At 37.1% G+C, this 26,776-nt stretch overlaps 3 protein-coding genes across 8 annotated transcripts; all 3 read right to left on the bottom strand.

Annotated features, from left to right (window-relative positions):
* Positions 1–150: 150 nt before the first annotated feature.
* Positions 151–4,281, bottom strand: LOC122089810 (E3 ubiquitin-protein ligase BIG BROTHER-like). 5 transcript variants are annotated; one of them, XM_042659501.1, is made up of 9 exons: positions 4,114–4,281; positions 3,900–3,973; positions 3,620–3,660; positions 3,420–3,483; positions 3,076–3,152; positions 2,818–2,992; positions 2,148–2,373; positions 438–472; positions 151–249 (listed from the first exon to the last, which is right to left on the bottom strand). In XM_042659501.1, exons 6-9 carry the CDS (start codon positions 2,956–2,958, stop codon positions 190–192), a joined length of 462 nt encoding a protein of 153 aa, XP_042515435.1. In that variant the 5' UTR covers positions 2,959–2,992; positions 3,076–3,152; positions 3,420–3,483; positions 3,620–3,660; positions 3,900–3,973; positions 4,114–4,281; the 3' UTR covers positions 151–189. The 5 variants fall into 5 exon arrangements, with proteins under 5 accessions (XP_042515435.1, XP_042515431.1, XP_042515432.1 ...); XM_042659497.1 differs by having other exon boundaries at positions 2,818–2,978; positions 4,114–4,279; XM_042659498.1 differs by having other exon boundaries at positions 2,818–2,978; positions 3,620–3,657; positions 4,114–4,279.
* Positions 4,282–13,452: 9,171 nt separating this feature from the next.
* LOC122088610 (pentatricopeptide repeat-containing protein At2g22410, mitochondrial) lies at positions 13,453–15,781 on the bottom strand. The gene has a single exon (XM_042657925.1). It carries the CDS (start codon positions 15,498–15,500, stop codon positions 13,488–13,490), a length of 2,013 nt encoding a protein of 670 aa, XP_042513859.1. The 5' UTR covers positions 15,501–15,781; the 3' UTR covers positions 13,453–13,487.
* A 2,373-nt stretch (positions 15,782–18,154) lies between these two features.
* Positions 18,155–22,333, bottom strand: LOC122089345 (ADP,ATP carrier protein 1, mitochondrial-like). Of its 2 annotated transcripts, XM_042658996.1 has the most exons (5): positions 22,177–22,325; positions 21,826–21,865; positions 19,674–20,181; positions 19,220–19,591; positions 18,155–18,712 (listed from the first exon to the last, which is right to left on the bottom strand). In XM_042658996.1, the coding sequence occupies exons 3-5, from the start codon at positions 20,160–20,162 to the stop codon at positions 18,416–18,418; spliced, it is 1,158 nt and encodes a 385-aa protein (XP_042514930.1). In that variant the 5' UTR covers positions 20,163–20,181; positions 21,826–21,865; positions 22,177–22,325; the 3' UTR covers positions 18,155–18,415. The 2 variants fall into 2 exon arrangements, with proteins under 2 accessions (XP_042514930.1, XP_042514929.1); XM_042658995.1 differs by lacking the exon at positions 21,826–21,865 and having other exon boundaries at positions 22,177–22,333.
* Between the last annotated feature and the right edge of the window lie 4,443 nt (positions 22,334–26,776).

Genomic DNA, 26,776 nt, shown 5'->3' with positions numbered 1-26,776 from the left:
TGTAATTGCAAACCATTAGTCCCTCTCATCATAAATAACCAATTAGTTACAAATTTATTATTCACAATAAAAAGGGAAAAGAAAAATCAAAGCTGTATTTTGTTCTCAAATAAAATTAAATATAGCACGTTGTAAGAAAGAGATTTATGATGAATCATATCTAGCAAAGTAATAAAATAAAATAGGAAATCATAAGTAGCAAACCTCATAAGTCATGTTATCAGGATCAACGTTGTCTTGCCAAAAGACCTGCAAACAATTCAGGAAGAATAGCCATACACTTTATTAAGTTATATTGTGATTATTAAACAGCAATAGGAAAAATGAAATCTCAAGGTAATTCTCTTTGGTATTTGAAGCTTGAGACATATTTGGTTATTCAGGAGAAAAAATTACATATCCCTTGTGGAAGATATACAGATAAGAAAGCTTCATACCTGAGAGCTTCGGGCATTATGATTACCACGAATGCCTGCCAAAAATTGACAAAAAATTAAGACAGTTAAAAAGTATGATGAATCTACACAAATAGGAATATAATATCACTGAATAAAATTATAGAAAAGAAATTAAGATGCAAGACAAGAACTGGATGCAAATGCGGAAGAAATTTGCTCCATGGGACCTCTACACACTAATGGAGTTGTACCACATGACATGCCTTTTTAGTATCTACAGTTTATCGGGGTACGAGCCACATGCATACACACCGTTTAAATGAGGGCATAGGGCAAATTTTTTATTTCAAGATCATTGGTCAGTCATGTGGACAACTACTCATGCTATGTTTACCCATAATTAAATAATATTTTCATTCATCAGTAGCATGAACTCGAATTAAATGAAGCAGTAAAATTTTTGTTATCCAAGATATTGAGGCATGTGTTATAAGATAGATGAACGCCCATGTTGGCAAGGCAGTGGACATCATCGGGGCCCCTTTGTCAGTGGATTTTTCTATTCTGGGTTAACGATGATGTTTACTAAGTATAGGTGCAAGGTTTGAAAGTAGTGGGTAGTGCTCAAAAAAAAAAAAAAAAACTGGGGTCACCAAGTAGGCTAGTTAGTCTCTTTGAAAATTTCTTAGCTTTTGAAAAAGGAAAAAAGCATACATCAAGAATAATACTAGCATTCGTGGAAGGGAAGGGAAGGGAAGGGAAAGGGAAAGGGGGGGGGGGGGGGGGGGGGGGAAGAAAAAATGTATTTTAGTTTCCATAAGCAAAATGCCTCATTGGAAAATTCATAAAAAAAAAAAAAAAAAAGAAAAGAAAAGAAAAAAAGGTGAACCCAGTGCACAAGCAAGTTCCCAAGAAACCATCCTCTCAGTTGGGTGGGTTGTCAAATGGTTGCAAAAGTCTCAGCCCAAAGCTTAAGTGAATGGTAGCATGCACATGCAAAATCAGGATCAGGAATTAAAAAATGACGACATGAACCCATTGGCTGCCCAAGAACCCACTGAATCCTGGACAATAACCTTTGAGTCGGAAAGATCTGCAAAAAACACAGGAAGGTCCGAAGCTCAAGTGACTATTGTTGAGACAATGCAGAACAGGGCCAAGGAGAGGAAAAGAAGGAGCAGGGGCAATTTGGGGGAGCACAGGTTCACTGATACCCCATAAACCAACCTTAGAGTTGAGGAAATCTTCCAATTGACATAGAGGTCACAGCAAAGCTCAAATAAACGCTGTTGTAAACATGCAAAATAAGAAGGCAAGGACATAAAATAATGACTGATCAACAAATAACCACAACATATCACCAATCTGATTCTATATCCAGAGGAACATAACCAAATTCAATATGGTCAACACAGAAGACATTTGTTGCCGACAAGCTCTGGGGAATCCAGCTAAGACATTGGTTAATTAACATGGACTGATAGCATTCCCCCTATAACAGAGACCTAGTAGTTGTAAGAGCTAATGAGAAGAAATCCAGCATGGAAAAATAAAGGTTCCCAGTAGCTTTTCGTATAATCCAGATAGATGATCCATGCATCCCATTGTTGACAGGTCCAGCTGGTACCCAATCAAATAGATAGAAACTTGTACATAACCAGGAAGTGGTTCTGGTCAAAGGTTTGATCCAGCACATCAATAGGGAAACAGAAATATAACAGTAGGACAAAACTTAAGGAGCTAACTTACATTCTTCTGGGCTAGTAATGCTGTTTACACTCGCATTTTCTCCTCCCTGCATAACTACAGGTGCAGTTTCTTCACTGTTCATTGTGAAAGGGTTCTCCCAAGCCCTCTGACCTCCGTCAAATCTTGGAACATGATCATTTACTTCATAGGCATAATACGAAGTGTTCCCAGGACCAGATAATCCAAATTTATACGAATTTGCATGCATGGACCAATATGTACTCTCCTGCATAGAAAGCAGAAATAGAATTTTCATTTTATACCAAAAAAAAAAATCTTTACAAAATTGGTGTGCAGTTAAAAATACAGAGCTAAGCACAAATCAAAAGCAGCAGACAACAGTTTAAAATCATTGGATGATTATTCTTAGCAGACAACTAGAAAGAAATAATAGATTGCTCCTATGGATGAATATACCAACTTAAAACAAAGACCGAATTTTTTTTGCATTCTCAGCATTTTCTTATTTCTCTTTTTTGCCTCTTGACAAGCACGACTCTTACTTATCTCCATGGAAAACAGGGAGATAGGGTCCAGGTTGCATTGGGTTATGAGCCACATAGATTTGCAAATATTCAGTATGATTGACACCAGAAACAAACCTAGGAGAATTTGTTATACCAGTCTTTTCAGATATCAAGAAATCAAACCAACTGGCAGATAAAGTTACCTGGTCATGCATTGCTCCTGCAAACGCAAAATCTGCCTGACCATATACAAGACCTTCAAATAAATCCATAAAGCTTTCTGTAGTAGTATAAGGAAACCCGGTATTTATGTAATGCACCTCCATTTGCCGGTTCCCATTCATTTTGACTAACCCTGAGAAATCTGCAAAAACCAGACTTTAATAACGAGAAGCTGAGTTGCTTGGCGGTGGAAAAAGATCACTAAAACCGGAAAAACACAAAGATCTCTAGATAGATACCAGTAATCCTCACAAAGTTTAGGAGACCAGGGCCACACAACAATAGCTAAACACCAACTTCGTTTCTTTACAATTCCCTGAAGGAAAAGTCAAAACAAATGAGCAATAGATATCAAAAATCTAAAATTACTCATAGTTTCAGAAAATCCTCTTCACCTCCCACGTTAAATTTTTAAAATTTTCCTTACGGCAATGACAAACGTCGTATTAGAAGACAAATCGAAACCATATCGTAACCAAAATCTAAAGGGATTTCGAATATTTGGGTTGCTCGCATCGTGGTTTGTCTGAATTAATTGGGAAGAGAAAGCTAGAAACGAACAGATTCCAGAATATTAACCTACCTGATGATAGAAGGGAAATATACTGGCAAGACCTTAAAATGCATTGATGCCTCTCCTCAGTTTTCTGCAACTCCTCAAACAAACAGAACCTAAAATATTAGAATTTCGAGCAAACTAACGCCAGACATTTCTACATCATCGGTTTTTGAGAGAAACGCCAAGAGGATCAAATAGAAATGCAACAAAGGCATCATTAATACCTCACTCAACAATAACTGCGCACATAGCCATAAGACTTCTCCTGTAATCCCACGATCAGTCCACACAAAAAATCACACGCCAGAGGGAAAGGAAAAAAAAAAACATTGGACAGCAAAAGAATCAGATTCTCCTTCCACAGAAAGAAATAACACATAAAGCCTTACCAAAGTATCAAACATTATTGCCTCTGTTACCTGCATCTCTGCAATCTCTCTCATGACAAAACAGAAAACGAGAAAATAAAAAATAAAAAAACAACATTGGAGAAGGCCATTTTACCTCATTTTCCATTGGACCTAACCAAATTTCTCTCTCAGAAGCAACAATGCGGGATTCTGCAGATCGTGAATGAGCTAAGACAAGAAAAGAATGCCAATGAGATTCAAAGAAAGGTAAAACAGAAGAGGAAGAAGTTGAAGAAAAACTCAAAAGTGAAACTAAAAGCTTGAAACTCTTGACGATAAAGACATAGAAAGAGAGTTCAAGGACGCACATTGACCGCTTTCAGGTTCTTAGCAGACAAACGGAAGAGCAAAGCTCCCCCCAGGCCGTTTGTCTTGTGAAGAGCACCCGAAAGCGAAAGGAAATGGGTTTTCGTTTTTTGTCTCTCTCCCTTCTTTCCTTCTCTCTCTCCTTTCTCTGTTCCTTCTTATCCGTCTCTCTCCTCATCGGGCTCTTTTATGCTAGAGTTCAGAAGCACGCGACATCAACCAGACAAGAAGACTCCGACATCTCGCGCCATGTGAGATATTGCATACGATAAATTGAAGAAAAAAAGAAAATTTTGATTATTTCACATAATGGTGTGACAGAGATTTAAATGTCGGGAACAGGTAACGATCTCTGTCGATACTGATACGATATTGATTTGGATTGTTCTGTATCGATTTGGATCCATCAGTATTATTTTTATTTTTATAAAAATAGGTTTCTTAACATTTAGATTTAGATATGACCCAAGTTATACTGTGAGGAGATTCACCACACCATCTTATGATGGTTCACATGCCCTTACAATATATATATTAATTTTTTTTTTTCTGATAAAAGGACAAAGAGGATATTATATGTGAACTTAAAGGCTCGAAACCAAGACCTCGAAGAGCCTAAGCATCTACCATGCTACACAACTTCAGATTCATTGCACATTCTTATGATTATTGTAGATCCAATGTTCTGCTTTGCCACCACCTGTGCCAAAAATTTCAGGTTTATTGTTTACTTGTCCTCTAGACTCGTTGGATTAAGAACTTTACTTCAACAAAATAAAATTGATGCAGTTCGAAAAGAAAATGTAAAAATAAGTCAATAAATTGATGAGATTTTTTTTTATGCCATTCAAATTAAAGAATCAAATACAAGATAATAAACGACATTAAAAAAAATATCACTTAACTCAAGGGGTCAAAGAAAACCCATTAAAATCTAAGGTCTTTTAATTTGGAGTCTGACTCATGCACAGAGTTCACTTACCATTAAAAGATCTCAAACTCACATTGAAATTCGTATTAGTATACCAAAGAGTACAAGAGTACATAAAAACGTTAAGCCCCTTTTTTCAAGCTACTGGACAACAACCGTTTAAATAGAGTTACTTGATATAAAGAGAAAAGTGGAGTCCATGAGGACATGGTCTTGGCTCCTAGGTATCAGTATCGGTACGCCCATCGGTCTCACTCTATACAAATTGATCATATCTTAAGATCATTTTGCCTCTCAAAATATCAATACCATTTTTTAACCATTTACTGTGTCTCATGTATTGATTCCAATAAAACTTCATGGTCGAGATCGATACAATTTTACATGAGCAATAAATGTCCATGACATCATAAAAATTGAACAAAAAAGAAATAAAACATTGCCAAGAGCTCTAACATTCCCAAGTTCCAATCCCTATTTGGGGGCATTATCAAATAGCTTGAATGGGGTAGATCATTCAAACCATCGATATTTGCAGAACAATTAATGGTTTCAACTACCATTGCCTAATTAAAATTATTTTAATTGAGAAGTGTTGGGCTTCAATATTCCTTTGCTTTAGTTTCTCTTTTTTATAATAATGTTAAGGAGAGGATTCTTTAAGTGGCATAGAAGGAATCATCACTAAGGTATAATAAAACTATATCGCATGTAAGAGGGCACAGGATGATTATTCATGTGAATGTGAAAAAAAATAAAAAGACATAGAGGTGCTAATGTATCCTAACTCGTGGCTTAGAGAATCTTTTCCAATAATATTATTTCACTTTATTCACTTTTTTAGATAACCTTAATCCACCAATCATCTTATTATAGGAATATTGGTTTCATGTCTTTTTCCATACCAACCCAACAATATTAACCTATGAAAGTTCAAACCCACTTAAACCAATTTCAAACTAACAATAGTAACATATGAAATTTAAATAAAAATATACATCAAACAAGGAGAAAATACTATCAAGCATTGTATTTGATTAATCCCCCATTGCCCCCTCAACACACAACACAAAAATCACTACTTAAATACAAAGATTCTCCACAAAGCCAGTGGAAGGATATCTCCTACACCACACTGATGAGGAACAACACAATGAAGGGATCATAAAATGGTCAAAAAAGTAAAAGCATCAATATTTGAAGGGGCAAAACTCCAAGGGGCATGGGAAGACTTTCTTCATTAGGGGGCTACCAAACAAGGGAGAAGAGAGCATTACATTGTTAGTGTAGAGATCTTTATCCTATAAAATTTAGGACTGGGTCTCCCTTGATTGAAGCCTTTGGATGATGTCTATAGGTTATATAGGGAATACTGGAGGCATTATCGATCGCTCATAAATTGGGATAAATATTGACTGTAATTGATGGTTCTACCATTCCTTCATTCATCCCTGCACAAAAATTTTCCCCAAAAATTTATGAAAAATGAATTGTAAAAAAAAAAAAACCTACAAATTGATGTTGAAAAGGAGAAAAACACTCATAAGTCATAACTCAAAAACCCAAAAGATTCTATTTTTTTATTCTTCAAATGATAAGGTTTGAAGGCATTGTCTCAAAAAGGTCATAGCTAGAAAAAGATATTTCATATCAATGTTACTCTTTTTATTTGGTATGATGATTTATAGTACTAATAGTGACTATCCTTTCTTTTTCAAATAAAACCGTACCTTAATGCTTTATCCGACATAATATTAGCTTTCAACCTAAATAGAACTACTTCTCCTACCAAATTTGCCGATAAGAAAGTCTACTTTTTACTGACCATCTAAAAATATGGTTGAGATGTTGGTCATGATAAATTGATTGTCCATATTAATTGGAACAATAAAAGGCAACCCAAATTAGAACCAGCCAAGTTTATGGTTGATCCCATCGAAAACACCTTATTGGCAATTGGGCCGGGGAGGAATCTATACATCGAGTATATTATAATTTCTCACATCAAGTCAATGGGCACACAGGAGCTAGCTAGTGTGTTACGATTCAAATATAGAAGGTCTCATATGTTCAATGAGAAGAGAGAATATCAGATAATGTCAAAAAAAAGAAAGAATGAGAGAGTAACCCAAAGGGGTCGCGTAGTTGGTGACCAACGAACTTGGTATGAGTCACTAGGCACCAATGAAAGTGGAATAGTTTTCATTCAACTAGTTAGTTAGCAGAAAAAAAAAAGGGAGAGTTTAGAAAACCCTAGTGACTCAAACTCGGGGTTTTAAGAATCACTCCGGCTCCCTGACTCAACTTGGACCACCTATCTATAGGAAAACCCTAGATGTTTGAAATATATCAATCTTAACTAATATAGGTTTGGAAAAAAACAAGCGATTTGTCAAAATTTTAGCATAACAACATATTATTGGAAGAGAGATGTGAGGGCGATTGACTCATTGGTCTAACCGGTTCAAATATCTGAACTGGTTTTAAATAACCATTGTTACATTATTATAAGGTAATGGTACATGCATTATTAAAGGAAAACATGTTAGAGCGTGGGAAGATCAGCATAATTAATACCATACAGGTCTCATAGAATAGATTTCGTTCACATTCTTACCAATAAATCAAGCTGAGCTGGACATGCAATCAGTCCGGTCCCACAGACACCAAACCCATCAACTTCCTCCAAATTAATTGATTCTATATCACAGAGGCCCATGCAGTTAAAAAACACAAGAAAATTCCATATTTCCAATTTTTATAAATTATAATTCATAAAAATAAAAATTTAAGGAAAAAATAGTTTATGTGGGGAAATGTGACCCATGTGTAGACACGTCTTACTCAAAATGATTCATCTATCCCTTATGAAATAGGACATAACAGTTCTATTGATACTTCTTTATACGTTTTCATTAGTCTTTACGCACGTGTAGGAATCATACTCTCCCACATAAATAGCTTCACATAATACCAATGTACTTATTTCCTCGATTATCTTATAGATATATCTTTAACCCAAACCATTTGGATGGTGTTGGATTGAGTTTTTTTTTCAAAGACCATTTAAAACCTAAATAAATTAGACAAATCAAACTGCGTGAACGAAATTGGAATGTGAACCAAATCTAGAACCAAACCAATAGTAAACAAGTAAGAAAAATAAGCGAGGGGGGACATGTTTTTAGTAATGTTTATGTAAGTAATTGCATGTGACATTGCAATAAAATGAGCTGATCGATGTCAAACCAATGATAAGTCAATAAACCTAAATTGAACTAGACCAAAACCAAACTTTAAGTCAATCAAAACAATTGAGCCCTACCGAAATTGGACTAAACCAATTGATTGACACCCCTACTTATATAGATTTTTAAGGATAAAGAATCCTGCTAGTTTGGTGTTGGGTATTTTCATGCCTAATTGTGTTTTAACATAGGATATAAGGATTGCGAACAGGGCAGAGTTTTTTTTTTCTCGAAATTGTTATTATATGGATGATCAAATTCTCCTACTTTTGATTATGTGAGACATATATGGATGATAAAATTCTCTCCACCACCATTAATGTGGTGTGCAAGCTTCTCTCCACAAACTTGCGTCGTGGGGAACCTTCTTCCTAAATTGAATTATGGTTGGATTTCATTTTTATTATTTGAGAATGTAAACCTTACTTCTTCACATAATAGAGCTTAATTAACTCACTAAACGGAATGTGAAAGGTTTCTTCACGTGGGCCATGAGAAACCAAACCAAGACCCATCTGAAACGATAAATTGAATCAATCTCGCCGTTTGATAAAAAAACGTGAGAAAATGAAAAGAAGAAAAAGAAAAGAAGCGTTGAGCAGATCAACTGCCGTCACGACAAAATCTCTCCGGAAACCGCTCCGGTTATATAGGTAGCTCAAGCTACGTGGCAGTTTCGGTAACAGATGCTCCATCACTAAAGTAAGGTTAAACCCTTGGCCGTTGAATTGATGGGACCCAGTTTGAATTGGATGGTAAACTGTAAGATTGAGGTGGAAAGGAAGGATGAGGGGATGTCCCACATGACAGACGGTTGGGATTGAAGAAAAGACAATGAGATAACAGAATCACTTGTCTTTTACAAAAGCAATTTAAAAAAAGGAAAGGAAGCTTTGGGTGTACGCGACAAATTTTAAATTTGACTCTCCGAAACTGAAAGGAAAAACACATTGTTAAAGCAGCGCCGTAAAGAAGTTGTCCTAAAACCTAGGGTTCTTAAGGTAGTAAAACACAGTTAGTATGTTATAAATGGATTAGGATGTGTTTGATTGCATTGATTTTTAGAGGTTGAATTGGTCAGGACTCTTTGAATTGTCAATCCCATTCCCCACCTCAAAATTCACTTGACATTAGAATGTGTTTGATTGCATTAATTTTGTTTGGACACATAATTAATATAATAGTTGATATAATTATTTTTTCGTCAAATTAAGAAGGGACTTTCTTATCTTACTAAGTCAAATAATTTGTAATTTTATTTTTTTATCATTTTAATATATTATATATATTTTTTTATGATGGCATTAGTGTTATTTCACAGGCGTACGAAATTTTTTTTATGGCAATGACATAATATGTCATATTCACCTATTTCAAAAATCCGTTTATATATACTCTTATCTTAAAGAATTTTTAAGAATAAGACAAGGGATGACTAAAATAGGGTGGAAAGAATTTACTGGTGTAGCGCAAGAAACATCAGACTTGTCAGCCAATAAGAGAACAGATGCAAGCATCTCCAACTCACATACGAGGTAACATAGGTTTTTTATATAGATGTTTTCTATGTCAAATTAGCATGGTTATTTTTCCCTTAAAAATGTATCAAATTCTAATTACACCTATATATATATATATATATATAAAAGCATCACTAAGTCACTGCCTTGTGTCCAGGTGAAACTAATAAATTAGAAAAGAGATTGATTCATCAGATTGGATGGGAAAAAAAATAAATTTGACCTAAGATATCATTAAAAAAATTATAGTTTTTGACCAAAATTTATGACATAAGATATCACCAAAAAAATTATATTCGTATTAAGATCAATTATATGTGTCAATATCAATTGAAATCGATATAAACATCGATATCAGGCAATCTTAAGATGAAATAGGAGAATGGTATAAGAGATATCAAAATGAGTCTCTTTTATTAACTGTGTTTGAAGATAACAATACATATTGACCAAGATGTAACCGATATGATATTTATACCAATACCCATGAAAAAGGATATCTATAGTTTTAGGAATTGGTATCGGATTGGCCATGACCGATGCCAATACCTGACTGATATAGACCATCTGATACGATACAAAATTAGTGTTTTGATCTGAAATCGAATTGATATAACTGAATGTATCAGTATCGGTGATAACCGATACGAGTCGGGTATTTGGGGATTTATTTATTTATCCTTCGTAACGAATCCCGAGGAAGAACAGTACTACTAGTTGCTTGGCTTCAAGTACTTGGGATTTCCAACTTTGAGAATCAGAGTCCCGGTTAAATTAATGACAAAGCCAAAGCTAAAGGCAAAGCATACGCTGCTCTGCTCATCATACCCAAAAAAACCAAAAGGGCATATGCTGCTCTGACCCAACTTTTGTGGGCTGAAGGAGGGAGTGATGAGGGTAGGGACTAGGGAGCGTCTCGTGAAAGTCAAGAATCATGAGATCCAACCCACCGAGGAAACTCAGGGACCAAGCAAAGAACAGGGATCATCATTCTTAGCCTACTTTTTTGCCACTACACGTGGTGTCCATGAAAGTACCCAAGTAGGGGTTCAATTCTGGCCGGTCCATAAGAAATCTGGTCACAAATGAATTGGACCTGAGGTAAGGGTGTTAATCAGTTCGATTTTGGTGTATACGATGTGATTTGGTTCAATTCACATTTATTTGACTGAAATCAAAACTGCATCATTTACTAAACATTTTCACTTTCTGGAATCGCAATCGTTTATTAAATGGTTTTGGTTCCACAGTTTTTAAATGGTGTCGGTTTTACGATTTTGTTCGTGATTTATTCCATACGGTTTTTAAACGGTTAGCAATAGGTTTACTAGTTTATTCGCATGCTTATTAAAATTTACTTTTGTTGATAAATGCTTTAATATTGTATCAAATTAAATGAAGCATTGAACAAGCAAAGATTTAACTACGTAACTACATAATAGGAGTAAATTATTTAATAGACTGTTGGACAACCTCTACGGTCATTAATTTTTCCCTAAATTAAAACATTATATTTTGTTGAGAAACCAAATATTTAATCGTTATACGGGTAATTGGATAGGCTTTGATGGTTTAAATGATTTAATTTTCAAGGTGTCAATTACGTTTGAAACCAACTGTTAAAACCAATCCGACCCATTTAACTAATCAGTCTTAAACTTGAAATCAGAACCGAACCATTTACTAAACGGATTTGTGGTTTCGATGTAAACGGCTCAATTCGGTTTCGATTTCAAAGTCACATCCTTGGTCTGAGGTTTGCTCTATTTAAAGTTTTTTTTTTTTTTTTTCAAAGGGACATTTCCTATCAAGGGTCTATGGCCTAACTAGGATTACAGCCAGGTGGTGTCTCAATTCAAGAAAGGCCAAACATACCATGGCAGTATCTGCTTCAATAAGCAGTTCTTAACCAACTGTGTAAAAATAATAATAAGATCGAGTTTTTCCTTAAGCCATGACAAAGGAGGAATTCCTTCACTAACGACTATCATCGCGTTGGTTGAGGTTTTGTTAGAACCTTTTTAGGTTAGGGATGGGTAGGTGTGTAAAAAGACAGCTCTAAAGTTTTTTCATCCTTCAAGTAACCAGGCCAATTGCTTTGTAAAATCTAGCACATTTCAAAATAAGTCTTGCTTTTTATTCCCGGTAACAACAGGTCAAGAATGTACTTTGACCACTCTATTTCTAAATAGGCAGTGAGCTCTCCTTATAAAGGATGCATTTGTCCAATCTATTTCCAACTACTCAATTTTTGCCCTTCAGGACTTTTATAAAATTCCTCCCACCCCCAACCACCAGAAAAAAAAAAAAGGTGGTTGGTTTAGGATTGATTGACCAATATCTGGGGTCACATTCAACAGTTTGTCAAACCCAACCTATTGGCAGTAATGTATACACCAAATGATTAAAAATGTGTAAATAATATTTTAAACTATCGAGATGCATAGTGTAGAAACCATGAATATTTAAGATAATGGTTGTTGGAATTTTTATTTTTTTTTTAATGTGAATTCAGAGCCAAAGACCCACTAAAAGTGCCAAACATATATCCAAGGGGTCAGACAAGGGACCCGCAAGTGGCAGAAGGACACATTTTTATTACAGTACTAACTGTTACTAGTCTATTATTACTACATATTTCAAGAAGGTGTGGGGTAAAAGGGTCAAACCAACAACCTTCTCTGAATTTACGTTATCGCCTTACTGCCTAGCCAGCCAACAAGGGGGGCACAGCCGCAAAGTTAGAATGTAAAACTCTTCTACTCTGTTTTTAGAGGCAATAAAAACATCTAAAATTTTGGACTGGGATTTATTTCCCAGTTTATTTTATCTTGTATTTCAGTGAAACAATCTCTATCTTTTTCATTTATATACTTTTTTTTTGGCTCTTATATGTTTCCTGCTAACAAAAATACAATACTTCTTAGAAAATCACTTGTGATGTAACAAAAATTACATTGACCTTGATACACTTTATCATGAATCATGAGTAAGAGAGGGAGAGATGGAAGATGTTGAATCTTGTGAAAGTACAATGTACAGCTTAGAATGCTATTTAAAGTAACGCGTTCATTTCTTTCACAGTTCTGTAAACAGATATCACCCTTATACATTGGATGCTAACTACCAGAACCAAACAATAAAAGGAGTGACAACTGCACCTTCCTTCTTTCAAAGAACTTGTAAAAGCTGGTCAAAACATCAAAAAGAACAAATTAGAAAATCTCACGAAGGTTATTTTGGTTATCTGAAGAACCCAACTTCCATAGAGTTCCCCCTCAGAGCCAATCTTCTCAAGTGAGTTTCTCTATTAAACTTCAACTCATCCTCACTTCCAGATAAAATTTCTGTAACCAAAGACAACCAAACTGGATTTCCACACGGTTCAAATCAAAGCACCCATCCTATTAAGCATAGCGAGACAACCAAGGAAAACAAGTAAACATTTGGAAAATCCATTCATGTAAGTATCTCTGAAAAGAGAGCTGGGAGAATGCAGAGCAACTCAAAAGAAAAAACATATCAAATGCAATACCCAGGCAGTCTTGCTGAATTTCTCATATAGGAAATGTTTGAAGTAGACCCCTATCGTAACTGTTGCATATGTTACTCTCATGTGGATCGTTTACTAAGATCAGTGGCGAAGAGGAAATGAACAAACTATTTATGAACTTCACTCATGAAACACAAGAAATGTAGTCATCAAATTCTAATTGCCTTGTTAATTGTATCAAACATTCATTAATTTCCTGGGTTTTTGGATGTGATTTGTCTCTGACAATGAATTCATAAAAGTTACCATCCACCTCAATCAAACTACAACCAGGAGTCTTCTCAACCCCTCTCTCCCTCATCATCAGTCTTATTTTCCCAGCTTCCTCAAACATGTTTGCATCAAGATACATATTTGCAAGTAACACATATATGCCACTGTCACTGGGCTCCAATTCAAGAAGTTTCAATGCTGCTCGTTCTCCCATTGTAACATTGCCATGGGTCTTACAAGCAAAGAACAGTGCCCCCCATATCACAGCATCAGGTTCCATGGGCATACTCTTTATTAGCTCTTCCGCCTCAGACAACAGGCCAGCTCTACCAAAAAGGTCGACCATGCATGAATAGTGCTTAACCTTTGGGGAAAGGTTGAATCTTGTACTCATTTCAATGAAAAACCGGCGACCCTCGTCAACTAATCCGGCATGACAACAAGCCGACAAGACCCCTAGAAAGGTCACTTCATCTGGCATCAAACCAATTTTTATCATCTCCATGAAGTGGGATATGGCATCATGGGCATGCCCGTGAAGGGCCAAAGCACCTATAATAGCCGTCCATGTTAAAGCGTTTCTCCCAGGGATCTCCCAAAACACCTGGAGGGCTTTTGTAATGTTCCCACACTTCGCATACATGTCAACTAGAGCAGTACCTAAGGCAACACTGAGAGACATTTTTTGTTTGTCAACATAGTGATGTACCCATATTCCTACATCAAATGCTCCAAGTTGTGAACATGCAGACAACAAACTAACCATTGTCACTTCATCGGGCTTCACATTCGAAGCTTGCATTTCATGAAATAAGGCAAAAGCATCCTTACCACGTCTGCATTGCACATAACCAGAGATCAATGCATTCCAAGGTACAACATCTTTCTCCGGCATTTCATCGAAAAGTTTCCGAGCAGCATCCAAAAAGCCAAACTTTGCACACCCAGCAACCATTGTGGTCCATGACACCATGGTCCTATTTTTCATATTGTTAAATATCTCTTGTGCGGGCTCAAGACTCCCACACTTCACATACATATCCATAAGTGCATTACTAAGTGGTGTTGTCAATTTTAATCCACTTTCTTCAATATAACGATGAAAATCACTTCCACTATTCAGATCTTCCATTTGAGCACAAGATGAAACCACCCCAATCATTGTGACCTCATCAGGCTTGACTTGCTCTGCCTCCATTTCACGGTAAAGCTCCATAGCTTCACTGGGCCGCCCACTTCTAACATATCCATTAATCATAGAATTCCACGAAACCAAATCTCTGAGAGAACTTTCATCAAACAACAGGCGTGCCGCTCCCAGTTCTCCACAAGTTACAAGCATATGAAGAACTGCATTATGTACGAAAATATCGGAATCCAAACCAAAATGCAAAATATTCCCAAGAATCTCATAGCCCATCCAAATCGAAGACAAACGGGCACAAGCTTTGAGTAAGAACGGAAAAGTATAGTTATCAGGCCGTGACCCACCTCTCTGTAACATCTGCTTATACACCAGAAATGCCTCTTGAGGAATTTCGCTCTCCGAGTAACCTCTAATGGCTATATTCCATGAGAAGATATTTGGGTGTTCAGTGTTTTCCAAAATTGTTGTACAGTAGCCAAGACTACCAAATTCGGATACTGCACAGAACGCGACCAATCGACTCGTGGCCAGCCCATCTGCAACTAAACCGGTAACAATCATTTGGGCTTGAATTTGCTTCAACTGGTTCATGGATTTGCATTTCTCCAGTAGAGATAGAAGGGGGTGTTTTAGAACGAAGGTGTGGCTTGTGTTCCAACTGGGCTTCTCTTTGTGTGGGAGGGGAAGGCGAGTATGAAGAAACGAAATGAAGTGGGTTGAACAAGGTTTTGGAATGCAACCCAAAGACTTATGGTTGATGAGAAAGCGAATGATCATCAGCCTTCGTCTAAGTAGGATGGAGAACAAAAAAATAGACAGTAGTCCTTGGGTGCGTTTCTTTGTGATTCCAGATCTTGCTTCGAACTTCGAAGACGACTCTGCTAGCGCCGCAGGTTGGTAATCCACCACTTAAGCGTATCACACACCTTGTGAGTTGTGTCTGACATTTCAACCTCACTCTACATAGCATGGACTGCATGGTTTTTCGAATCGGATCCGATCGCTATCAGTCGACAACTCGACATCGATCTCTAGTCTTAGCTGATACAGTATCGGTGGATTGGTACAAACGAAGGTGCAAAAAATTAAAAAGTTCAAACTGGAAATACGTAGATCCCTTTTTGGTATTTTCCATTTTTTTTTTTTTTCATACAAACAGTTTTGTTACATTTGGTATTATTTATGTAGTTTATTTTATTTAAAAAAAATTGATAAAATACAAAAATTACAAAGAGATCAAAAGTCATTTATGTGTTTTGATCAATAATTATTTTTAATCATTTTGGCACTGAACTTTAATGAGCACGCACTTGTAAGTCGAGAAAAATGAATATTCACATACATGAATGTAAGTGAACGATCCTAGTCCATGGATATGACATCTATTAAATGAGGAGAGAGTGAGTCAATACGCCTTCATGAATAGCCGCAGTTTGCTTCACCTCTCCTTTCCATCTCACTCCATCTTTCCCTTATTTTTTCTTTGCAACCAAAGGAGTTGTAGCCCATGTCCTAGACTCATCTAGATAAACCATGGAGGTTCGCCGAGTCTCACCCCCCCCCACCCCCCACCCCCTTCTTTTTCTCCTTCTCCTTCTCCTTCTCTTTCTCTGGCCAAGGTGTAGGTAAGCTCAAGAAATTCACAATAAAAGAAGTGAGAGATAGAGAGCCTTGGGACTTTCTTCACAAATCAAATCTAAAGAAGGGGGAGGCAAAAAGAGAGGGAGGATAATAGGGAAAAGAGTTGCAGCAGGAAAGAGAAAGACCCATTTTTGTCTAAGTAATTACTAAACAATTTTTATGTTTTGATAAAAAATAGTTTTCATTAATGATATCTGTTAAAGAGACAAAAATCAAAAAGAAAAATGATTACCAAAGAGTTGAAATGACTCAACTCTAGTAGATTGATGGCCTGTTTGATAACATTTCCATTTCAAGAAACGACAGAAACGAAAATTGCCGTTTGATAAACCTTGCCCTGAGTATTTGATAAACCTTGTTTCTTGAAATGTTTCTCTATCTCTCGACTGTTGCCCCATCATCATCCTCTCGACCTTCATCTTCTTTTTCTTCAGCCGTAGAATTGGGTTTTCTTGGCTCAACATTAGCATCATTGGACTCAAGTTTTCGGCCTTTGGAGCCCTTGTTTTTGAATTCGTTTAACAAGGCCTTAGAGGAGGATGAGAGAGAAGGGAAGCCTTTGCTAGAAAGAGAAGAAGAGGATGAGGGTTCCACATTTCTGCGAGTGGCATTGTGGAAGGATTCGAGAGGAGCTTGCGATTTCGTTTGCTTCCTGAAGGATAGAGGAAATTGGGCTCTGATTCCTTCGAACATGTCTGCTTCGTTTTTTCAATTGTCGATAGCATCAGACGGAGGCGGGAAAAAACAGACGGTGCACTGAAACTCCCGAGCAACGGAAACAGTGACGCCGTACTCAATCGAAGCCTCGAGTTCAGCCCTAGCGGCCTCTTTAGATGCCAAAACGACAACTGAGAAATGATCTCCTCCCTCCTGGCAACCGCAAGCTTCGGTTTCTGACGGACGAAAAAAACGAGCCCCAGGTTACTAAAACCATGACGAAGAAGAAGAAGACCAGGATCTCCTCCCTCCTGCCAACCGCAAGCTTCGGTTTCCGACGGATGAAAAAAATGAGGCCGAAGACTGGAACCACGACGAAGAAGAAGAAGACCAGGATCAGGTCCGTAAACCTTAGATCCATGGAAACAAGCAGTTATACAGGACTCCAGATGCATCCAAAACACCAAAACCCCAAATCCTCCTCCTGCAGCTGCACAATATCAGTGGCGGAGACGGCCCCAAATCTTCCTCTTGTAGTTGCACAATTTCAGTGGCGGAGACGATGGTGATGCTAAACTCCTTTGTCGAGCAAGGATTCATTCGTTTTCAGAAACAGCGAAACAAATCACAAATCACAGAAATTGATATAAATTTTGATTTATGTTTCTAAAAACAAGAGAGACGGAACGAATTTATCAAACACACTTTTTAGGTTAGAACAGAAACAACAGAAACGAAACGTTATCTAACGGCCCTTATTCTTCACCCATCAATTCTTTATCAACTCCTTCGACACATGTTCTGTTCTAATCCAACGGTTGTGACACAAACAGCCAGGGAAAAGAATTGGAGACCCCTCAGCTCTCTGAGCCAACTCTCAGGCTCTCAGCGGGGTAATATGAATATCTCTCTGACCTCGAAAACTTGAGGTCGGGCAAAGTCCTAGCATGAAATTCTCTCATGGATGGCTATTCCATATTGGGAACGAGCCCAAACACTCCAGCTTGGTCAACGCTCAGGACTAGCAGAATATCAAGTTCATTTCATAGTTTAGTCTTTAAGGCACTTTGTAGAAACATCAAGAAACCACTCATTAATCCGATGGAAACAGAAACATTTAGGAAGTCTACCGATTCTAATGAAAAAGTAATCGCAATTATAAATATCTTTCTGAAAAAACATAAAATGCTCGGAGACATCCCTTGCAACTTCTCCGACAAGTATCAAGTTTATGACAACCAAAAGAATCCAACCGAAATGGTTTAGGAGAAACTCCCTCTCAATCTCTTCCTCTGAAACTACATTATTCAAGAAAAACAAAAATTTGCCTGCGCAAATTCTCATCAGGAACTCAATTAAGTTTTTCATCAACATATTTAGAGACAAAAGTCAAATTAGCCGCCACCAGACCCATACTTCTTTCCAAAAACGATTAACTGCAGCTTGTCATAACCGGCAAGCACACCGGCACCTGCAACTGCACGGAGAACGTTTGCTCCTGCACCCTTGAACAGAGATTTGGGTCCCTCATTCTTCAAAATTTGTGAGAAAGCATCCAGTGAGCCCTTGTACTTGACGGCTTCACCAGACGTCATCATCATTCTTCTACGAACAGTGTCAATCGGGTAGGATGCAAGACCAGCACCATTGGTGATAAGCCAACCCAATGCAAAGCTAGCAAAGAAACTATCCTGAAATCATCAGAACACAATTTGAATTAGTAAGCACCAAGTTGTGAACACAAATGCAATAAAACTATAATGTAATGGCACAAAGAAGCCAGCTTTGCAGGGTAAAGCATGACCATCATGAAATCTTTTATAATTTAACTGCAAGTAATCCAGCAATTATATCAGTCCACCAGTAATTTCACAGATGCTTTATATTTTTGTCCAATTTACAAAAATTTTTTTCCATCAACAAATTGAGAGAAGCCCCAGTCAAGTAAAAGGCATTGGTAGGGACAGTAACTAGCAGATTTTCCAGAAAACTCTCCTCGAGCATGATTCTTTATTACCACCAAAATACTTCTACAAGTGTCATAACCACCAAACAGGCTGATATCCAACACAATATTTGCATCCTCAGCAGTCAATGAGACATCTAATTTACCATATTTCAACAAGCATACCTAAAATAACATTACCCAAATAAAATAAAATATTGCATTCTAAACAGATAGACCAGGAGTCACAAACCTCCAAGCTTCCAGTGAGAACGACTGGCTTCAAAGAATCATACAATCCGAAGTATAGACCACGGTAAACAATGATTCCAACACATGAGATGTTGAATCCACGGTAAAGCCCAGCAATACCATCAGATTTGAGTGTCTTTCTGTAGACATCGACCAGACCATTAAATTGTCTCTCTCCTCCTTTCTTTGCTGCCTTAGAATCATTAGCGAGACGGGTTCTAGCATAGTCCAGGGAATAGACAAATAGCAAAGACGAGGCACCAGCACCACCACCGGAAGCCAAGTTGCCTGCGAACCATGTCCAGTATCCATCCTTCTCTTTCTTGAAATTAAACAACCTCTTGAAGTAATCCTTAAAGGCAAAGTTCAAGGCCTGGCGCAAATTTGAAGTGTTAAAAACGCAAATATTTTTAGATAAAAAGATCCACCAGTACTACAGTAGAAAAATATTCAACCTGTGTAGGGAAATAACGGATGACATTTGCAGTGTTCCCTCTCCACAATGACATGACCCCTTCATCCTTCATTGTCCGGCTGAAACAGTCCCCAATACCCTTGTAGGGCTCAGAAAGACGACCAGCCTTGATCATTTCATCTTGGTTCTGAATCAAAAGCTTAACACGCTCTATAGGTGCAGCTGCTGTCTTGGATACAGCTGCAGATACTCCACCCATGAGGAAATCAATAGCAAAGTTGGTGAAGTTTTTCTCCTTGGGGGCCTGGACAAAGACTGGTGAAGCAGCAGAGGTGACCATGGACAGATCCATGTTCCCATTGCATGACTGCATCAATGGGCCCTGCACTTCCGCATTGCAATAGTTACCAAAGGCAAAACGCCTCTGGTACATTGCCGGCCTAGCATTATGGCAAAGACTCGATCCAAGATTTAGCTGCCCGGTGACCTTTTGGAGGACCGTAGGGTGCTGAGGCTGATCAGCCACCATATCTTGCAAACTGAGAATCCTGCAAAACATAAACTACTTATGATAAGTGATAGCTGACTTTACGAAGGGCAAGGCAGAAGAAAAAGGAGTGTCATTTTCTGACCAACCACCAGCTTTAAGGGGAAAAAAAGTACATGCGCATCTGCGTGCATGCACACACACACACACACAAGGGAAAAATATCAGAATAAAAATCCAACAATCAGCCAAATTCAAATTGAAATATTTAGTTATTGGACACAACTTCAACAATGTTTCACAGATGGGGTAAAGGATAATAAGTCCCAAGTCATAGGCTCATAGCATGAAATTATAAGTTGAACGACCCATGCACATAAAATGATTATTACAACAAAGGTATGGAAACTGAAAGAGAAACATCAAACAAAAGTATCATGCTTCCATTGTACCAGAAAGAAATGGAAGCTTCTCAGTACAGATTCTTTTCTTATTTGCAATAAGAGCTTAGCAGTAAAGTTTAGTCATGCAATAGAACACATAACAATAATGCAGCAGAATAAAATTTAAAATTTAAAGAGTAAGGACAGGTACATGGATGAAAATTATTACATTGAAAACCACCTAGATGGGAAACCCCAACACTCAATGACAACATACCAGTGCAACCCATACTTAGACAATTCTACAGCCACAACCAATTGATACGGAAAGCTCAGCAAAAAACGTTTTTAACTTGAAAACACCCACACTCCCTTGCATCTGAAATTAGTATCCTCTTTACATTCACATCAATGAACTGGACAGCCCAAGAACTTAAATTTAGAAAAGAAAAACAGGAAAATCATATCGAACCTTAAACCAAAACCGTATCAGTTTCAACACCCACATTGTAAGAACAAAAGTTAATCAATAGTGGAGTACGAAAAAAATGAGGTGCTATGAGTAGACTCTGTTGTAGACCTTCTGCAAATCGTTGGACTAATTTACAGCAACCTAAAGGGCTTTGAGAACAAAATTTTGAAGTACAATATCAGTGTGACCAAACCTAAAGACAACCATTGGATAACCATTTCAATACTAGCCTGATATTGAAATTTCAATAATCCAGTTGTCAGACCTTCAGTTACATCCACCAATGCACATCCCATTTTACAGACCACATTAATACATCACTAACGTAAAAGCTGATATCACACCATACTTGTAAACTATATATCAGCGAATGAGGAAAGAAAAATATTTGACAAGCCGATCTAACAACCAACGAATTATTACAGGAAACAGAATCACTAGATTCTCGAGGGGCCCAAAATCCTTGTACTAGAGATGTACATACAAACAGCACAATCAAGTATTGAAGAGAGGTGGAATCAGAGATACCAAAAATCCTCAACAAAAAGAACAACATAACTACATTATATATATATATAAAAAAATAAAAAAGACTCATATTGATAGGACCTTATATATGAACTTCAAGCTAGAGACAGATAAAGATAGCTAAAACAGAAATTAGAATTCCGATCTATGAAAATCCAAGCAAAACCATACAAAGAAAATGCATCCATTGAATTATAAATACAGATTGAAGATAACAAAGAAAACAGATTCAGATCTATGAAAGATACGATTTAAAAAAAAAAATCAAAATACATCTTTATTTCTTCATTCAAATTAAAGTGATCGAACTACCCCGACTGACCTGCTAATGGATCTACTCAACAAGTAATTCTTCTAAAACCCTAGAAAAATAAAAGACCAAATAATGAGGGGTAATAAAGGCATTAACCAATAAAGTAAATAAAGTAATGCAAGACGAGATTAAAAAAAAAAAAAATCCCGTCTTTCTAGCTATGAATATAAGGAGAGTTCAAGATGAGTGCAAAGATGTCGAGATTTCTACAAACATAACAAAAGCAGCCAACAGTTCAAACTAACACTCCCATCCACAGCCCTCAAATCAGATCAGATCTCCCGAACACACATGAATAATAGTTAAATGAAAAGGAAAAGAAAAAGAACAAAGAAAGGCGAAACTCGCCGCCGCTCATACCTTCCAGTAGCAGATCCCTGAGACTGAGAGCTCGCTCCGCCTCTCGCCTCGGTGAAAAGCGAAAGGAGAGGAGAAAAATGAGCAGAAACAAGAATGGAGGCAGACGATAAGAGGAGGAGAAAGGCTCGTTGAGGCTGGTTTTAAGGGCTGACTCCACTACGTATCTTTATAGCGAGAAAAACCTTTGCTACTTTGAGAGCTATGGTTTTAACTTTGCTCTCCGTGATACGACTATTACATCGCGCCGTTGGATTGTGATAATATAAACTTGATCGTAAGGACTAGACTTGAGAGTTCCCAGAAAATGGTAACGACGAGATGAATATTACCATATTAATACTTCTTTGAAATTTCTGGGTTGGCGGACTTTTAAAAAGAGATGGTGGAGAGTTAGGGCGTCCATATCTCGCCGTTAGTGATCAGGAAAATGATACCAATCGGACACTTAGCAATAACTTGATATTAAAACCTGAACAATCCCTTAGATTTGGACCTTATGGTATTTTACTGGTATGGCTATGTGAGGGGTGTGAATCGGTCCGACCAGTTGCAGTTTGGATTAACCAGTATTGGGCCAGTAATAGGTCAAATTGAAACCATATGGTTAAGTCAAAGTCTGTTTCAGTCCTAATCTCTGGTGTAGGCAACACTAGCATGCATTGCCAATGTGGAGGGCGACCAGAGCATGAACCGGTTGGTCTTGGTTGATCCAACCGATCTGAGCTGAAATTTGATACCCCTTAAGTATGCACCTCTTCAATTAGTGGATCCCATGAAATATGGGCCACACTATCGAACAGTGGGCACCACAATGTTTTACCCTGGGTATTGGGAGTTGGACTGGTCTAACAAAAGTAACTTTGGTCACCCACTCCCACCGGCTAAGAAGAGTTCTTGGAGTGTCTAAGTCAGAAGAAGACCTATGGGAAAGGCATGCTTTTAGTTCCCACGACCAGCGTGGATTGGAGCGGAGTCTGATTCTGATTCCGGGGTCCCACACGTTGAGGAATCTTCGTGATGGAATAAATCATTGATCGATGGTGATGTCCATAGACCCCCTGCCAAACACCATTACTTTGGAATCTAGGGTTTTCAAAAATCGGAATCGGTTGCAATGAAATAAATTGGGATTGGATCAGCCAATTCGAGTTATTCATCGGCTGATTCCGAAAATTGGAATCGGATGGACCAGATTGACTGATTAGGATCGGACTCGAACAAGGTTGATTTTGATTCTGGCAAATCTGGCTCAGCCGATCCTCTTCTGAAAACAAAGGTCAAGGCATATTTGGGCTGAATCATATCGATTCCTGAATCTTGATCATATCAAAATCTCAATCCTGATTCTGGGTTCTTAAACCTCATTGAAATCACCATGATGGTATCGATTCATTTGTGTCAAAGGATCGTATGGTTAGATAAATCGATCTCTCATTGAGTTAGGACCCATTTTTTCCACACTTAAAGAATCTCTTGACCAAAGGATTTAGACAAGGTTGAGACTTGAGACTTGAGAGTAGTATCGTACAATGATCGAAGAGTGTCAGCCATTTATAAACAATAGACATACATTAATGACCCTTGATGGTGTACGGTTCTTACACCATGTGGTGATGCAAAACTTCCCCCCCCCCCTAATAATAAACATGTTTAGTGGTGGAGGTTAGGTATCACAGCTGTTGAGCCACCACTTTCCACATGGAGACATTGTTTAGATTGAAGCAGCCATTGTTTAGGTATCACAAGCGTTGACCATATGATTGATCTAAATATAAACGTAGCCAGATGTGCATGACACCCAATTAGAATGTTTATAGTTTGATTAATCCAATTATCCCATTTATAGCTCAATTAACATGAGCCTTATTATGAATCGATAATCAACCGATCATGTATATATGCATGTTCATGCCTGATCTATGAAGCCTGACTTTCTAAATGGCGTTGTAATGGTGCAGGGCCTTGAATAGATGGGGACCATTTAGGCTATATTGAAACCACCCGATTGACACCCATTACAAGTAGTCAAGTTTTTAAAAACTCACAATTAGACATGGGATTGGCCTCCATCTATTCCAATTTGAATGGGATTTGAACGGTTAAAATTAAAAATAAATAAATAAATATTTCCACAAATTTGTAATTTTCTTTTTATTCAAACAATTGATCGATCTTGCTATAAAATGTATTTTATATTAATTTTTTGTTATTTTATTGATTAAAATTATGGAAAGGACGATAAATTAAATATCTAGAGCATTCATATGCAATTCCAAAAAAATGAGTTTTAGAAATTAGGTATAATCGAAATCAATAGAGTTGACTGATTCTGATGCAAATCGACCAATTCCACCGATTCAACCATACATGCCAGTAGTTGACATGTTGTAACTTGTAAGCTGTTTGCCCCAGTTTCAGTTGCAAAAAAAAGTGGAATATCACATGCATTGTGCTTGTTGGAGTCATCACACACCCACATTTGTGAAAACCATACATCTATATTGTTTTTAAGTGCATGGAATGAGCCCTTCATGTGAGTCCATGTGGTGTCGCATTATTATAATGCTAAGCTTCTGAATTCTGATTCCAACCCCCTCCTAGTCTTTTTTTTTATAAAGCTCTCCTAGTCTGATTGACTTGAAATAACAATGGAGAATGCATAGTTTAGGCATGAGGACAAGGTTAGGTGTCCAATCTCATGAAACATGGCCTATTTTACATCTTAAGGTTCCCTACATCATGGAAAGTTCTAATGCATGTAGAAAAATTTTAGATCAGAGGTAAGAGTTGATCACAAGTTGACACTATCATTCATGGATGCTTTAAATGCACATATGGAGGATCATGAGGGTTTTTTTAGAAAATATACTAAATTCCTAGAAGGGTTTGTGAATCCTATGGTGGAATAAGTGAATTCCATCATCTAGTGAAGGAAAACTTTATTTTATCATGAAATCATGAAATATAATTGTAAAGGACAATATCAACCCTGTTAAGACTTTAATATGAAAAAATATATTATTTTTTCTTGTTAAGCAAAGAATACATATAAGAGTGCAAGATTAATGTCCAGGGATATTGGACAGGAAAAAAAAATTATCATTTATTTAAGGAGGCATTCATATTTTAACATAATTTTACCAGTTATGAATTCAGTTTGATTTGATTGGATGGTAAAATGCTTGATATAACTAAAAAAATTGCACATATGTCATTAGTTTCAACCTATAGATATTAACTAGATTCATGCCATTTTCAACCCTTCCCCCTCCCACTACACATTCATATGGTTATCCCTTTAATGAGTGGATGAAACTGATTTTGGTCCCCTCAATATTCATAACAAATCTTCATTCCCCTTGGTTTCCTGCACCAAATGACTTTAATTGGTATGTGTTTTAACCATATAGTATGCATTTCCTATCATCACTTCGCCTCCCCCTCTCGATAACAACAAATAAACAAATTAACAAAAAACTTGACACCTCGAAAAGGGAATGTGTGTGTGTGTGTGTGTGTGAGAGAGAGAGAGGAATTGTTGGTATTTTTATTTTGATTAAATTACTTTTTTTTGGATGAATGATTAAATTACAATTATTCAGTTAAAAGTCAAGTTTGAGGCATATTAAAAATAAAACAAATAGAATATACAAGTTATTTTTACCCAAAATAAGTAGTACCTGATGACTTATAAGAATGCTTTACAATTTATATTTTTTGCTGTCCATGGATCATTTGGCACCTTCAAAATTATTTATTATAAGAGACTTTTAGCACATAAAATATTTCTTATTAGAGAACTCACCATACTCTTCTATATATATGTAGCATGCCACATTTTAGGTTACAAATTAAACAAATATAAATTATAAAAAACCTGAATAAAAAAATTAAATGTAAACAATGCATTCCTATCAAATAGTATCTAGAATGTGACCAAAGTTTTCGGTATCTCACTACTTAAGAAAGGGCATACATGGCGTGGAAGATGTTCTCTACTGAACCTCCACTTCCACTATATCATACAACATGTTGAGGGTGAGGGTGAGGGGGGAAGACTCTCGCAGTCCCTTTCTTCTTAGAAGTTGTTGAATCTTTTTTGGGTTTCTGCCTTGCACTTTTGGTTGATGCCTCACTAAACAACTATTAGATGTATTCACTTGATCTATCAGGGATCATGATCTAAACATCTCATGGAAGTGTTTACTGTCTCATTTTGGATTTCTGAAATTTTGTCGAAGCCCTATCGCTTGGGAATAAATGCTTCCCTAATGGCTTCCCGAAGAAAGACAAAACCTTAGAGATTGAAAATTCATCCCTCCAAGCAGATAAAGGTATAACCATAGTTTTTCCATTCCTCTTGTTTCATGCATATCAAGGCAAAGCACAATAGTTTATCTCACCTCCTTTCTGAGAGAAAACTGTGTCTCCTCCCCTAACTGTTATGATCTGTAGATCCTTAATGTTGCATATCATCACAAGTCAAAAAAATGATACAGAATACATGATTTGTTAAGATTCCACTTTAGCAAGTCAACTACACATATTCACCCTCCAAACCCAACCCAACCCAACCCCCCAACACCACCCCCCCAACCCC

Source organism: Macadamia integrifolia, chromosome 9 (assembly GCF_013358625.1).
Source record: "Macadamia integrifolia cultivar HAES 741 chromosome 9, SCU_Mint_v3, whole genome shotgun sequence".
Taxonomy (NCBI): domain Eukaryota; kingdom Viridiplantae; phylum Streptophyta; class Magnoliopsida; order Proteales; family Proteaceae; genus Macadamia; species Macadamia integrifolia.
Note: the sequence above shows the minus strand (reverse complement) of the source record. Positions and strands in the feature narration are given on the sequence as shown.

Coding starts and splice junctions, on each gene's coding strand:
- LOC122089810 (XM_042659501.1), bottom strand. CDS start 2,958: ATGAATGGGAACCGGCAAATGGAGGTGCATTACATAAATACCGGGTTT. Junction 473..2,147: donor CATTACTAGCCCAGAAGAAT/GTAAGTTAGCTC, acceptor AATTTTTGGCAG/GCATTCGTGGTAATCATAAT. Junction 250..437: donor ATAATGCCCGAAGCTCTCAG/GTATGAAGCTTT, acceptor AATTGTTTGCAG/GTCTTTTGGCAAGACAACGT.
- LOC122088610 (XM_042657925.1), bottom strand. CDS start 15,500: ATGATCATTCGCTTTCTCATCAACCATAAGTCTTTGGGTTGCATTCCA.
- LOC122089345 (XM_042658995.1), bottom strand. CDS start 20,162: ATGGTGGCTGATCAGCCTCAGCACCCTACGGTCCTCCAAAAGGTCACC. Junction 19,592..19,673: donor TCCGTTATTTCCCTACACAG/GTTGAATATTTT, acceptor AATTTGCGCCAG/GCCTTGAACTTTGCCTTTAA. Junction 18,713..19,219: donor TTCTCACTGGAAGCTTGGAG/GTTTGTGACTCC, acceptor TGATGATTTCAG/GATAGTTTCTTTGCTAGCTT.